The sequence below is a fragment of the Cornus florida genome, unplaced genomic scaffold, assembly GCF_030987335.1.
Source record: "Cornus florida cultivar Cherokee Brave unplaced genomic scaffold, ASM3098733v1 CherokeeBrave_3.0.0_Hap2_Chr07, whole genome shotgun sequence".
Classification (NCBI taxonomy): Eukaryota; Viridiplantae; Streptophyta; class Magnoliopsida; order Cornales; family Cornaceae; genus Cornus; species Cornus florida.
In genome coordinates this window covers 9,193,022-9,207,568 of record NW_026775577.1, presented here as the reverse complement: position 1 = coordinate 9,207,568, position 14,547 = coordinate 9,193,022, and the positions used below count along the sequence as shown (strand labels likewise).

At 33.0% G+C, this 14,547-nt stretch overlaps 1 protein-coding gene across 1 annotated transcript; it reads right to left on the bottom strand.

Moving 5' to 3' along the window:
- Positions 1–849: 849 nt before the first annotated feature.
- LOC132316056 (glucan endo-1,3-beta-D-glucosidase ARB_01444-like) lies at positions 850–3,589 on the bottom strand. Its single transcript, XM_059814554.1, has one exon. It carries the CDS (start codon positions 3,276–3,278, stop codon positions 1,059–1,061), a length of 2,220 nt encoding a protein of 739 aa, XP_059670537.1. The 5' UTR covers positions 3,279–3,589; the 3' UTR covers positions 850–1,058.
- Positions 3,590–14,547: the final 10,958 nt, after the last annotated feature.

Here is a 14,547-nt window from a genome sequence, read left to right as displayed (position 1 = left end):
TTTTCTGAGAGCTTCAATCAAGTTCATCAACTCTTCAAGCTTTGTTTGCTGGACAGCCTCCATCGGATTGGAGCTTTCACCTATCATTATTCCCGAACGGAGTAAAGGCATTAATCTCAAGTTCGCGAGTAGATCTGAGCTTCGTGAGTAGGAATTTTTAGATCTGGCTTCTAATTCTCCGAATTATGCTCACTGTTTACAAGATCTGAATTGTCTAAACTCTAAATCCGTCAGATCCTGCCACAATCGAGCAACTCGTGGTTGCGTAGATCTGAAGTCACTCCTGCCAAAGCTTCAAGAATCGTAATTCCTCCAGAGTAGGTCACAATCGCTCAGATCTGGATTCAAATCCGCAAGATCGAGTCTCGATCAACCGAATTGGTTTGAATCCATTCGATACTCCTCATTGATCAACCAAACTTTCATGCGTTTCCCACAGACGGCGCCAATTGAAGATGCAAGAAACTCCTTCTATTCTTTCTCTCTCTAGAATTCTTACACCTCAACCCGGAAAGATCCCTCTCCTCTTCATTCCAACTCCTATTTATAGACACTTACAAGATATTTACAAGATATTTACTAATTGCTGGACCTGGGCCTATTCCTCTGTAAGCCCTGGTCACCCTTGATGGGCTTACTCCCGCTCGGCCCATATGGCAGTGTCTTTCTATGGGCTGACCCAGCTGTTCGGACTGAAGGTTGTGTTTTGCGAGTCGGACCTGGCCCATGTCATCCGGGGCCTCCTCAACCAGACTAATATGAAGACCCAAAATCTCCAATGAAAACAAAAAAAAATTAAAAATCAATCGACACAATTTGATTTCTACATTAGTCCATAATAAACACTAGTAGGAGGAGGAAGCACAATCAGGATAAATTTTAAAAACTAAAATACATAATGAGCCTGTCTCACATGCATACCAAAACAACGCTTTGGTCAAGGCGACCCGAATATGGGTAAAATCGCTCGGGGAGCTGAGCTCTCTACCAACTAGACCACTGAAGTCACGAGGCTATTATATTAATTTAGTGAATCCATTGATCATACAAGAACACTCTCACTTGGTCTTCACATCAATCTTCTTCACATCTCTACTGTGAATCCACCACAGAAGATTCGAAAGCGTGTTTCCGTCATCATATCCAGTCAAGTTCTTAATGTTATGCAGAGCACCACCATTGTCATAAATCCCTTGCAAGGCATACAAAAACCCCTTCCACCCTTCTTCAACCCCTCCTTCCCTTTTCAAAGCTGGCAGTGTCCATTTCACAAGCTCTTTGGCATACTCAGCATCAGAGAACAAGACCTCACTGATTGGCAGAATTGGCAACAACTGAATTCCCAGCCTACACTCTCTCCATTCTGGTGGAGCAAACCAAAGTGCACTGTCCCTCTTATTAGCCCACAAAATGCCCACCACCCTGTTCTCCTTGGTGAATTTTTTCGCATACATTTCGCTGCCCTCTTTCACATGCCACCATGTTTGAGCTGACTGAATCTCCATTGCCTCGAGTGTCGATCCAGTGGCAACAAGATTGGTGTCACCATAGGCCAACCCCAACAACGCTGCTGAATTGTACGCGTTCACTGCCTCGCTTGTGCTCTCCTGATTTCGCCCATTTGGGAACTCAGTCAGCCCTGCAGCCCAAGAATGCAACTTCCACAAATCAAAGCATCTCAAACGAGGATAATTCGAATTTGCTCTCGTGTCCAAGTTCATATAATCTGTTACAAGTGAATAAGCTTGAGGCCTGTACTTTTGCCCCCAAGCAGGATCAATCTTTGCAAGCACTGCAATTGAATAAAGAAAGTAACCCAAATGGAAATGGTGATCATTGTATATTCCAAAACCAAAATCAGCCGTAGTGTCATTGGATCCTTGCTTGGTAACAAGTCCACCCCATTTCTCATCATACAAGAAAGCATTTTCGCCGAATGTTCCATCTAACCATGGCTCAATTTTCTCCTTCAAGAAATCCAGGATTGCAGGAATCACCTTGGGATAACTCACCTCTTCAGCAATCAATGCCAACCTCGCGGCTTTCGCAACCCTTTTCCCATAAAAATAAGATGATGAGCCTAATGTTGTTGAATTGAGTGTCTGGAGACTTTTCACATCTTTGTGGAGTGCATTAATGATCTGAGGATAGGATTCTTTTTTTACCCCTTTAATGGAATGCCATGTTACCTGAATTGGGGCAGTTTTCAATACCCATGAATCTCCAACAACGCCAACAAGCTCACCATCAATGCTTTTGTACTTGAAATCCTTCAAAACAGTGATTTTACAATCATTGGCCGAAAGAAGCCGAATGTGAAGAGGATGGGCAAGCATGAGCAAGTCTCCATTACCTTCACTATCCCATTTGTACTCCAACTGAAATGGTTTAGTGAATATGGCATTTCCGGATACCGGATAGCGAGAACTGAACCGGTCAAGGATTGGTTCGTCGTCGGAATCCGGCGAGATGGCAATCCGAATGATGCCGGAAAACCCATCAGAAGTTATCACGGACTTGTTAGTACTCAATTTGATTGGTGAAGAACTATACAAAAGCCAAGTCTGCTTATTTTTAAGCTTGATGGCGTGTTTGGTTAGAGCACTATTTGAAGATAAACGAAGAATGGTATGAATGGTGGAAATGGAAAGCTCAGTCCTTTTTGCGACGGAACAGGTCAAGAAAGGGCTTCCCCTGACAAGGAAGAATCTCAGATTGCTTGAGGGAATGTCTAAGGTGACACTAAGATCACTGTATGAAGAGATTACATGGTTTGAATGGTTTTTCTTGTTATTGTTTTTTGATTCAGAGATGGTGAGATCAGCCTTAAAAATTTGGGATATGATGGAAGAGTTGGAGAACTGAGATGGGTAGGAGAGAGAAAGTGAGGAGAGAGAAGGTTTGAAGAGATAGGGGTGGATGTATTCAGGTTGGGCAGTTCTGTTGAGGGCAAAGTTTTGGAAGAATGAGTTTGTGGGCAAAGGGGTTGAGAGGAGGTGAGGGGAGAAGAAAAGGGATGGGTCAGGGAGGACAGAGGATTTGGCTTTGGGGAAGAGGAAAGGAAAGGTTGGTTTTTTGAGGGATTCATGTAGAATGATAGGCTTGGTAGCACTGCCACAAATGGCATTGAATGATAACATGAAAATGAGACAAAACAAAGACATTGAAGTAAAGGACATTGAAACTGAAATTCTTGGTGGTTGTGAAGGTTTATGGAATTTGTGAGGTTTTGGGGAATTATTGGTGGTTTTGACTCTTCTTTGAATCTCCTTCAACATGATGAAGGAATGAACTGAATTACATATAAATCTGTGAAAATAATTAGATATATATATATATATATATACACATATATGTAGTGAGAAGAGAGATTGAATCAGTTTCTTCTAACTAGATTCGATACAAGCAAGGAGAATATGGAGAGCGTTGACTTTTCTTTGTCAAATGTTGTCTGAGATCTAGAAGAGAGAGGGGGCATGCGAAAGAGACATTGTTATGACTGAGAGGGCATGCGCAATGCGAGGAGGAAGAAGAAAGGGAATGAAGTTGACCCTGGTTTAGCATCACAGGAGAGAGAGGTTATACGCATTGCAAGGGAGAGGAAAGCAATTTAGTTAGAGGATATATATATATATATATAGAAGTATTCACTTTATATTTATTTACCGTTATAATTCATAAGTGAATATTTATTTATAAGAGTAAATAAAACATTTTTGGGATGACTAATCAATAAGGGTTAAAAAAAAATTAATTTAAGAGAAGACATGTAAAATAAATAAAAAATAAAAAATCTTATCTAAATTATAGATTAAAGACAAAAATACGGTAATAATGTGATGAGTAAATAAAACATAATAATAAGTAGTTTTCGGTTGGAATGTGTCAGACTGTTTTACATGAGTAAGATATAATATCATCATGATGTTATTAAATATTATTATGTAAAATGACCGTCATTCTTTATCAACATAATTTTAGTATAATTTATCCGACTCTATGACTCTTATAGAAATATTTATCTCATCTAATTTTCTTTAATTTTCTCTAATTTTCTTTAATTTTTTCTAATTTTCAATTACCTAACTATATCGGTCTGTTAAAATACCTTTTTGTATAAAATATACACTGCCATTTTTATGATGTGTAGATTTTTTCCATTTTCAGCAATCTGTTAAGATACATTGTCATATCACCAATGTGTAAAGGGTTGTGTATTTTACATAATATTTTTACACTAACATATCAACATATTTCCTTTCTCATCCCCTTTCTCGTTCCATTAAAAAATCAACCATATATTAAGTAAATTTATAAAGGTTATGTAGGGTCCTGGCATGACACATGATTGATTATCATTTGGAGATATATTTTTACACAAAAAGTATACAACAATAGTTGGAGTTAAAATTAAATAATTCAAAATTACACATCAGATTTACATTAAAAAAATATATATACACAATGGTCGGAGATGCTCTAATTATTCAAAAAAAAAAAAAAAAAGTGATAACCCAGTCCACTTCAAAAATATATATATTTATTTATTTTAAATAAATTGATAAAAATGCATTATTCAAAAGTGAAAGGTATGACTACTTTTTAAAATAATAATAAAGTATTCGTGGTGTTAGAATATAATTATGTCAACGGAGGAAGGGATACGAATATCATTCCCTTATCCCTTATCCAAAATATAGCAAAGTTTATGCTCTTTTTTCATTCCCTTCACGTCTTTTATAATTAATGATATATTTTTTTTCTCTCTCTCTCTTTTTTATTTTTTTCATATTCCCTTATAGTTGTCAAACCGTATACAAACAAGATTATAAATTTGAACATGTGAAGCTCCAATGTTTGGCAGGTAGGAAAGTCAGATAAAGATATAGTCTTCTTCTGGAGCTTCCCATTAATTGGATTTTCCAATTACTTTACATTAGTTGACAAAGCAAGTTACTTTTGTTGGCTATTTCAAGAAAAAGACAAGTTCATTCATTTTGTCAAAGCAATTTTTATTTTAATTATTTTATATGGTAATTATAATTAAAAAAGTAAACTTTTCAATTTAATTTCTCAATATTGTGTAGCTGCACAAACCAATTTGTTTATGAAATCTTTTCTTTCAAAACAATGAATATGCCATTGAGCATTGACTAGCAATTTTTTTGGTCATTTCATTGACTTTTCAAAGTTCTCTCAAAACTTTGTTTTTTAAGTAAAAATTAAAATTAAAATTAAAATTAAAATTTTACAATGTGTAATCAAGTAAAAATAGAATAATTCTGTTTAAAAATTAAAAATTAAAATTTCAATGTGTAATCAAGTTCATAAAAAGTCTGATGGAGCAATGCCGCGTAGAACTAAAATACCCACGTGAATGATTGAAATTTATAGTGTTCACTTCTAAAAAACTGCGATTACAATAGTACTTGTTAAGTAACATTTTGGTAGAGATTATTTATAATTCAAGTATTTAAAAAACTGTGGATTGAAATCAAAAGTTAATGAGGCCACATGAGATGGCTTCTAATGCCTAACATGTTACATGATTAAAAAAAAAAAAAAAGTAATATTTTTTTAGAGCACATGATTTCAGAATAATTCTGATTCATTGTCCTCTAATTCCCTTGCCGTCCTTTTTCAAATTCTTTATTTTTAAAAGAAAAAGTAGAATAATTCTGTTCTCCTTCTAATCCTTTTTCTCTAACCCTTTGTGGATTGAAAAAGAATAATCCAACCAAATCCCTTAAGACTGTCTGTATTTGATTTTACTTTGACCAGGTAATGGCTTAGTTATTAATTAATTAGGGTTTGAGCTTTTCTTTTCTTTTTCTTATTTATTTTATAATAAGAATAATAATTTGGAGCCGTATAGCATCCGAAACATGTGTTTAGATTGGTGTATGAAGATATTAGATGAGTTGAAATAAAATGGTGGTGTTGTTAATGTTTGGTGCAGAAATGTTGGAATTTTGGTGGATGAATGTAGAGAGTTGAATAAGTGAAATGGACAGGACAGAGAAAATAAGGAGAGGGAAGATTTGATGAGACATAGGTGGGATGTATTCAGTTTGGTCACTATAGTTGAGAACAAAGTTCTGGAAGAATGAATTTACTAAAATCATATGATTGAATTCTATTACCTAGATGAAAAATAATACTATGTACCATTCAGGAAAAAAATAATAATAATAATACTATGTATTTAAACATTTTTCTAATATATATATAAAAAAATAAAATAATGGTTCCACTGCCGGGATTTGAATTTTGAATTTTGAATTCACATTCTTTTCAATCAGTTAGAATTGCCATGGTGCTGCAGTGGACCTCATTGTAAAATTAAATGAATTTAATTTTATTTAACAATAACTTATCAGCATTAAAATTTAATTTTGGGCTAGAGAATATGAAAAAAACTATAAAAAAATATTCCACTACCGGGAATTGAACCCGGATTCTTTTTGATGCAAGAATTGTCAAAGTGCTACTGTGGATATCATTGTTAGAATTGTGAAATTAACTTTATTTAAAAGATTCATAATTAAATGTCAAAAAAGTGATACGGGAACCGTTTTGTTGAGCTTAAAATATGAAAAAATATTCCACTGCAGGAATTGAACCCAAATTCTTTTAGATGCAAGAACTACCAAAACCGCTTAAAATGCGAAAAAAATAATAATAATAATAAATAAATTTATTTATTGAACCCGGATTCTTTTAGACGCAAGAATTACCAAAGTGTTACAGTGGATATCATTGTTAAAATATTGAAATTAACTTTATTTAAAATATTCAGAATGAAAAGTCATAAAAGTGATATGAGAATCGTTTTGTTGTGCTTAAAATATGAAAAAATATTCAACTGCAAGGAATTAGAATTCGACGAATTCTTTTAGACGCAAGAATTACAAAAAGGGCGTAAAATATGAAAATAATAATAATAATAATAAATAATAATAAATAATTATTTCCACTGCCGGGAATTGAACCCGGATTCTTTTAGACGCAAAAATTAGCAAAGTGCTACAATGGATATCATTTTAAAAATATTGAAACTGTTTTGTTGAGCTTAAAATATGAAAAATAAATAAATAAAAATATAAAAAATTCACAGAGGGGAGTTAAACCATGATGAAGGGTTTCAATCCAACATATGAATTACCAAGGTGCTAAAGTCCAGTGTGATGAAATTAATTCTATTTAACGTTTTTATTTATTACCATTAAAGGGGAGGTTCACACTATTGAAATTCCAAGGCTTGAAATCATATGGCTGATTTCTATTGGGCTCAGAGAATATGAAGCAAATTTTAGCCCCAATATAAATATATATTGTCAAAGCAATTTAATTTCTCGTTATTTTGCCTTTAATTTCTAATTAAAAGTTATCTTCATTTTGTCAAAGGCAATCTAATTTCTCGAATCGTTTTTTTAGCACTCGAAATGATTGAAAAGCAACCAAACGTTGTCCAACAACATTTTGTAAAAATAACAGTATTTTTTCAAATAAAAAATAAAATTCTAATATGTGATTGATTTTAGAGTCTAGCTTGGACTCTTGATGAATAAAGGAAATAAATAAATAAAGTTTATTTCCTTAAGTTTTCTTTCAATAATTATCATTTTTCATTTCCCATCAACTACTTAGACATGAACAAATATATTTTCTTATCCTCTTGCCCATAAAACAATCCGGATTTGTTTTTGTCTTTTCAATCATGCATCACATTTTTCTCTTTTTATTTATCTCTTATTATTATTATTATTATTATTATTATATATATATATTTTTTTTCTAGTTAGTAATTACACACACTTGTCTCTTCTGAAATTTGAACCCTTGACTTCCCTTTGGGAAGTAAGAAACTGATACAGTTAGGCCACTGGCCCGTTGGTCCTAGTCCAAATTATTAGAGACAAAACATGTTGAGGGAGAAATCAATGCGGTTCGATACGACACCGTTTTTCTGCACAGAAAAGAGTAGAAAATTGATGAATCTTGACGGCACCAGTGTGGTGCCAGTCGCGCGCCAGACTTCTTCGGTGCCTGTCAAGATTCATCGATCTTCTACTATCTTCTGTATAGAAAAACAGTGTCATATCGGACCGCGTAAATTTCTCTTTCAACAAAACATATTAACAATTGAAATTGGGTTTGAGTAGAGGTGTTGCAAACCCAAACTAAGGCTCTGTTTGCTTCATCGTAAAATGTTTTTTAAAAATTATTTTTCTTATTTTTCAGTACCTGGGAGACTCCAAGGTTATGAAATTATTTTTCATGTAAATCATTTTACCTCAAATGATTGAAAATGATTTATCAAAAAAAAAAATTGTAAGTCATTTTTCACGGGTTATCTTGAGTCATCTAATCATTTATATTTTTATTGAACCCAATTGGCCCTCTAACAACTAATCCTTTTCGCGTTTTCGGTCCTCTCAATCTAAAAATCTAATATTTAATCTTCTCTCTATATGTATAGATAGAGTGAGAGGAGAGATAAAGAGAGGAGAAAGAAAGAGAGACACTAATTTGGATTGGTCGATGAACAGATTTGGGTTGAGAATATGTTTTGTTAATTAATATAAAGAGGAATGGTTGAGCATAGAGAGAAAAAAAAGAGGAATGGTAATTAGTACAAGGAAACCATTTTACGAGCCTAAATCCAAAATCGAATGCTAATTTAATATTTTTCTATTATGAATTTTATGATCACTCTTTTCTTTTCATCTTCCTTTTATTTCAATATTAATATTTAAACAATTAAGTAACTAGAAATTTTTTAGAGCCATTTATATTAGATTTTTATAATTTTGTTTACAATTCAGAGTAATCTAACGCAAGACGAACTTTGAGTCCAAGATATTATGTGTGTGTATAAACATCTAATATTTTGTTTTCTTTTGCTCTTGGATATCAACATGTCTACTTAGTTTTTCTAAAAATTAAATTAATTTGATTAAATTATATTAGATATTAATCTATCAACGTGCTCTCTAGACCCTCCAAACTGTCCTCGTGTGTGATGATATCTCATACAGTTACCGGGAGAAAAAAAAAAAAAAAATTCCACTGCCGGGGTTCGAACCCGGATCCTTTGGGAAGGTTTACCATTGTAATGATTTTTTGTAATTCCATCATTTGGATATGGATCTTGACCCTGACCCGCAAGGATTACCAACTTACTACAGTGGACTCTCTTGATAATTTAATGAAATTATATTTACTTGAAGTGCTAGGACTTGTAAGCAGATTTATAATCTTAATTAACATTTCATTATACAAATAAACTTAAATAAAGATAGTGAGAAATTAAAATTAAATAAATAAAAATTCTCAAGAGAAATTAAAATTAAATAAAAATTCTCAAGCTATAATGAGCACATAACAATAAAATAAAATAAAAAACATAAAAAGATTGAAACAAAAATGCTTCTTCGTATCACCCTAAGTAATGAATAATATTAACAAATCAATCAAATAATTATTCATATTTATTTCTTTAAAATGCAAGATTCATAGATTTTTTTTTTTTTTTCCCCTTTTTCTTATGGGTCTATCTATGTAAAGTTAATATAAGTTACAAAGTTGAGGGTTTACATAAATGGTCATTCTAGTATATTAATTTAAATAATGATAATAATTTACAAAACTATTCTAATAATAAATCAAAAATTATTCTATAAAACATAATTAATAAAACTTCAAAATTATGAAGAATGATGAAGGACCATAAAACTGACATGACATAACGGAAAAGAGATCAAAAATAATTTTAATTGAACTCTTCAATAGGAATTTAATTATTAATAAATTTATTTTCAAGCTCCTAAAGCAATCTCAAAAACACATAGAAATGGAAGAAATCACGTGATAATTCTTCCGTGAGTGATACCGCCCAATTCATATTTTAAAATGATGAAAGGTTTAATTTAAGGTAATTATGCAGCAAAGGATTTGTGTAGGTAGTGTTAAAATAATAATATATTTATTTGAAGTTTATTATGTAGCAGTGATTTTGTGTAGGTAGTGTATCATCTCCACTTTCTAGTTAAAGGAGTGTATGATTTACCTCTTATAAAAATGAAAAATAAAAGTAATAAAAAAATAAATAAAAGTTAATTAGGTTTTGTAAAAACATAATAATAACAAGTTACAAGTAAATAAATAAAAAATATATATTCATATATCCCTTAAAATGAAGGGTTAATAGTAAAAAAAAACTGCAACAAATATATAAGTTTCGACTAAAAAAAAAGGCACAGCCCAAAACAAGAAAGTGGGCTATGGCAAAAAACATGTTTTTGTTTTTTGCTATAGCCCTCTTTCTTGTTTTGGGGCTGTGCCATTTTTTTTTTTATCGAAAGTCGAAGCTAATAATCATGTCATATTTGAGAGGATCTTTAAGTTTATGACATGAACACATCAAAGTAAAATTTTCGGCAGACTTCGCCCACTCCAAATTAAACAAAAATTCAAAAGAGTCGTCATTTTATTGAAATTGTCCAAATCTAATCTTAATTTTCAATGCATTTTTTTTGTACGATAATGTAATTTACCCAAAGCTTCTTCTTTTTAACATTTGCCAAATAGTTTTTGTCGATTCTAATCTTTTAACTCATCATAACTTGTTTTGTCAGGGCTACTACATGAATTTAATATAGTTGTTGCTTCTAGGGGTATTCAAATAATCTTTAATCTGCTAAACCGAACCGATCCGTTCTGTGCGGTTCGGTTTGGTTTTCTAGTGCCATGGTTTGGTGATGGATTAAAAAATTAGTAATTCATAGTGTCCGGATCAGTTAACGAATTAGGTGCTGAAAAAACCTGAACCGATTCGTAAAATGATTCTTGGCCAATCCATAGAACTAATATACACATATTATATAACATATATAGTATACGGTATATGCATAATACATTATTGATGTTTTTGTTTTATTTAATCATTAAGTTTTCAAAAGTTTTATTATTTTATGAACCCAAGATGCTTTATTGCTTTGTGGCTTAGTGTTTTACACTTTTTAGTTTTTATATTTCTTTCATTTGCACGTGTCTCTGGCCTCCCATCAAGTCTCATCTGATCCCACAAACCCACTGCTCTGCTCATAGTCTCTCATGGAAGGCCCAGGTTACCCAATACTCTTGGTCGCTTATGGAACCCAAACAAGTAAGCATCTCCAATTTACATCGACTGATCATTTCCTCTTCATCTACATCTAATTTCTAGTGAGTTCATAAGTTTTCATTATTTTCTTCTATGAATTTTTGTTCTTCTCTTCTGAAAAAAAAATCTTGATTGTTTCATCTCGTTACTTAGTTTCAGTTCTACCTTGTCATTTTCATAGCCTATTTACTACTATGTGTAGTCTTTAGAAATTCATGCACGACTTAGACGAAAATCAGTATTTCGAAACAGAGTTAACAATAGCAGATTCTCTTTTTCCCTTTAAATTCATGCATGACTCAGACGAAAATAACATTTTGCCTCTAATTTCAGTTTTCTTAGTTATGTTCTGTCAAGCCCAATCCGTGTGAACCAAACCGAACCAATCTATTATTTCACGGATCGGTTTGATTCGGATTGAAAGTCCCCATGGATCGGTTCGGTTTCAGATTTATCCATTCTGTGAGGACCGGATTGGTTTAAATTTTACCCAAAACCCAACCGATTAGATTCGATTCGTGATCAACCCTAGTTGCTTCTAATAGGCTTTTGAATGTATTCGCTGTTCTAATAGTCTTTTGAATGCCTCAGTGTGGGCTTAATGGGCTTCTTCGAGCAAAAGTTGTTCCTTATTGTAGGTAGGCCTTATTATAGTTTTGGGTCGTTCCTGTGAACTCCCATATTGTGTTGTTTTGGGTAGTTCCTATGTTTGTCTTTTGGGCTAATTGTCCAGTTATTATTATTATTATTATTTTTGTACAGTTTCATATTTATATGCATTTTGCTTACGTTTATCAAAAATAAAATAAAAATAAAACTTAGTATGATATATATATATATATATATATATATATATATATATTAGTTAGAGACTCTAACTAAACTTATTTTCTTCAATTACCGTCGAACACCAATATGTAATGCGAAGTTGATGGCACCAAAACTTGGGGCGACCAACATCGGCCATTATGAAAAGAAGTTTGGTTGATATTAACTCTAAAAGGTTAGTCAGAATGGTATTTTGACCAAGGATAATGCTTCATCGATCAGTTGTTGAGGTGCTAAATAAAGAATCGAGGAGAAGTCAGGCCATCATGGTTGCTGACATTCTGAAAACTTCCCTGGTAGATAAAAAATCAGCCACAAAAGATATACTATTCTTGGTATTTTCAGCTGATATAACTGAAATCATTAAAAAAGATAAAAATTCAAAATCATGGGATGAAGTACTTTCAGAAGCTCTATGGGAGTATAAAAATTCAAGAAGATCAACCACCAGAGAAGCTTCGTACTAGCAAAATGTTGTTATTCCAATAGAGAAGCCAGTTAGATTGGCCTAAATGGCATTACATAACAACCTGATCCCAGCCGATCACGATCGTGCCTTGCTAGTAAAGTTGGAAAACTTCAACTGTAAGGACTATCAAGGATTTATAAATGGCTAATATTTTGAGAGGTATCAACCAGCTTTGTAGGAATAATGGAAGAACCAGGATCGGCAAATCCCGGCTGACACAAAATAAAGACCAACTTAGAGATGGTTCGAAAGAAACAAAATTTAGAAGTTCGTTGGCTGCTAGTTTCTTTTCAATGCATTTTAAAATTCCAAAAATCTTATTGGCCTGAGTGGCCGATAAGACATTTGAAATTTGGGGGGCATTTGTTGGCACAAAAACTTGGCAGCCATCTCAGCGATAACGTGGACCAGTGACAAGGTGACAAATATTTTCAACATGACACCATGAGGATTGGCCATATGGAAATTATTGAAGAAAAATAAGTGACCCGTGAAATTATATTGGATATATTGTTTGGCTACTAAGCTAAATGAAAGGTTGCTGAATTTTGATAACAAATAGTTGATGTGATACCCCTCGGATCCGAGATACGGGTTGATTAGGCCCAGGCCTAAACCCGAGGGAAATATCAAACAATTAATACTTAAATCGAACACAGAATACAAAATGAAATAATATGAAGTAAATAAAATGGCTGAAAAGAACTCTAGCTGAATATCCTTAAAAATAATAATATAAAATCTCAATAATCCAAAACCTCCAATAGATTAAACAACTCGGGAATCCATCTCTAGTGGACCCCTAATAAAAATCCAAACTAAATTAAAACAACTGAAAGAACATCATGATATAAGCTATGGAGAGAAATCCTACATCGTCGGTAGATTGAGTAAAAACCTCTGCTCAGCACGAACACGTCTAAGTCTAGAACTATTGTGAATCTGAAAAAATAGAAGTGGGTCAGGCCCACGCGCAAGTTCTATACTACTACAATCCAAACAGAGGCCCGATACGCATGTACACCCTAAACAATTCAACAATAACTAATAGTCCGTAAATATATATATATAGTCACACTAAAGCACTCTCACTGGACTACAGGCCAGTCTCAACCTGAATAGAGGTAACATGCTAAAACGCACACGAAGTGGGCATGTGTACCTAAACCTAAATAAGGTACACCTCCAACCATCGTATCCAACTATGTATCCCAATGCATATACGCTCCCTAACCGTCGATCCTGAGATTCAAGCTCATATCGAGGTACCATAACAATATATTTAAAATCCATTATGTATCCTAGTAGTGCCGCTCAACTAGTCGTTGCCTCACTACAATCAGTAGGACTTAACTTTTAGTTAATCCAATTCTTAATTCAGAGTAGGTAGGTTTTGGTATTTTGAAACCAAACCGTCCCTAGTATACCACCGTCTCATACCGGTGTATACTATCCAATCATCCAGCAGTTGATAATACAGACGACTACAATAAATATCAACTAAATCCATATCTCTATTGATGATACTAACAGTCATATTGTAAGCATCAATAAACACAGTTAACCTTATACATAAATATGTTCAGCTTTATATCCATCACTGATACTAACAACTATAGTGTAAGCATCAATTAACATAGTCACGGTATATATATAAACCTATTCAGTTTAGGTTGTTCCATACAATCCGATTTCGTGCCAAGTTTAAATCTTAATAGCATTCAACCTCCAGCAGTTGATATTATAGATAGTTAAGGTAAACATCAACAAAATCCATGCCTCCAATAATTGTTACTAACAGTGATAATGAAAACATCAGCACAGAATTACAGTATACACATAGACATGCTTGATCTGTAATGTTTTCACAAAATCCAGTATAGTGCTAAGTTTGTTTAAATCCTAAAGTCACTTAACACCAATTCATCCAAAACAAATATAATTCAGACACATGATCATGATATATGATAAAACATGTTTTAATTATATTATCTGTCTCAGAAGATTACAAATCACAGAGAATTAAACCGTATTAATTCTTTCGACTCCAACCACAGTGTGTTATTTTGTTTACAACGTATAC

Bases quoted from the DNA above. Each gene is read 5' to 3' on its own strand.
- LOC132316056 (XM_059814554.1), bottom strand. From the start codon at position 3,278: ATGTTGAAGGAGATTCAAAGAAGAGTCAAAACCACCAATAATTCCCCA.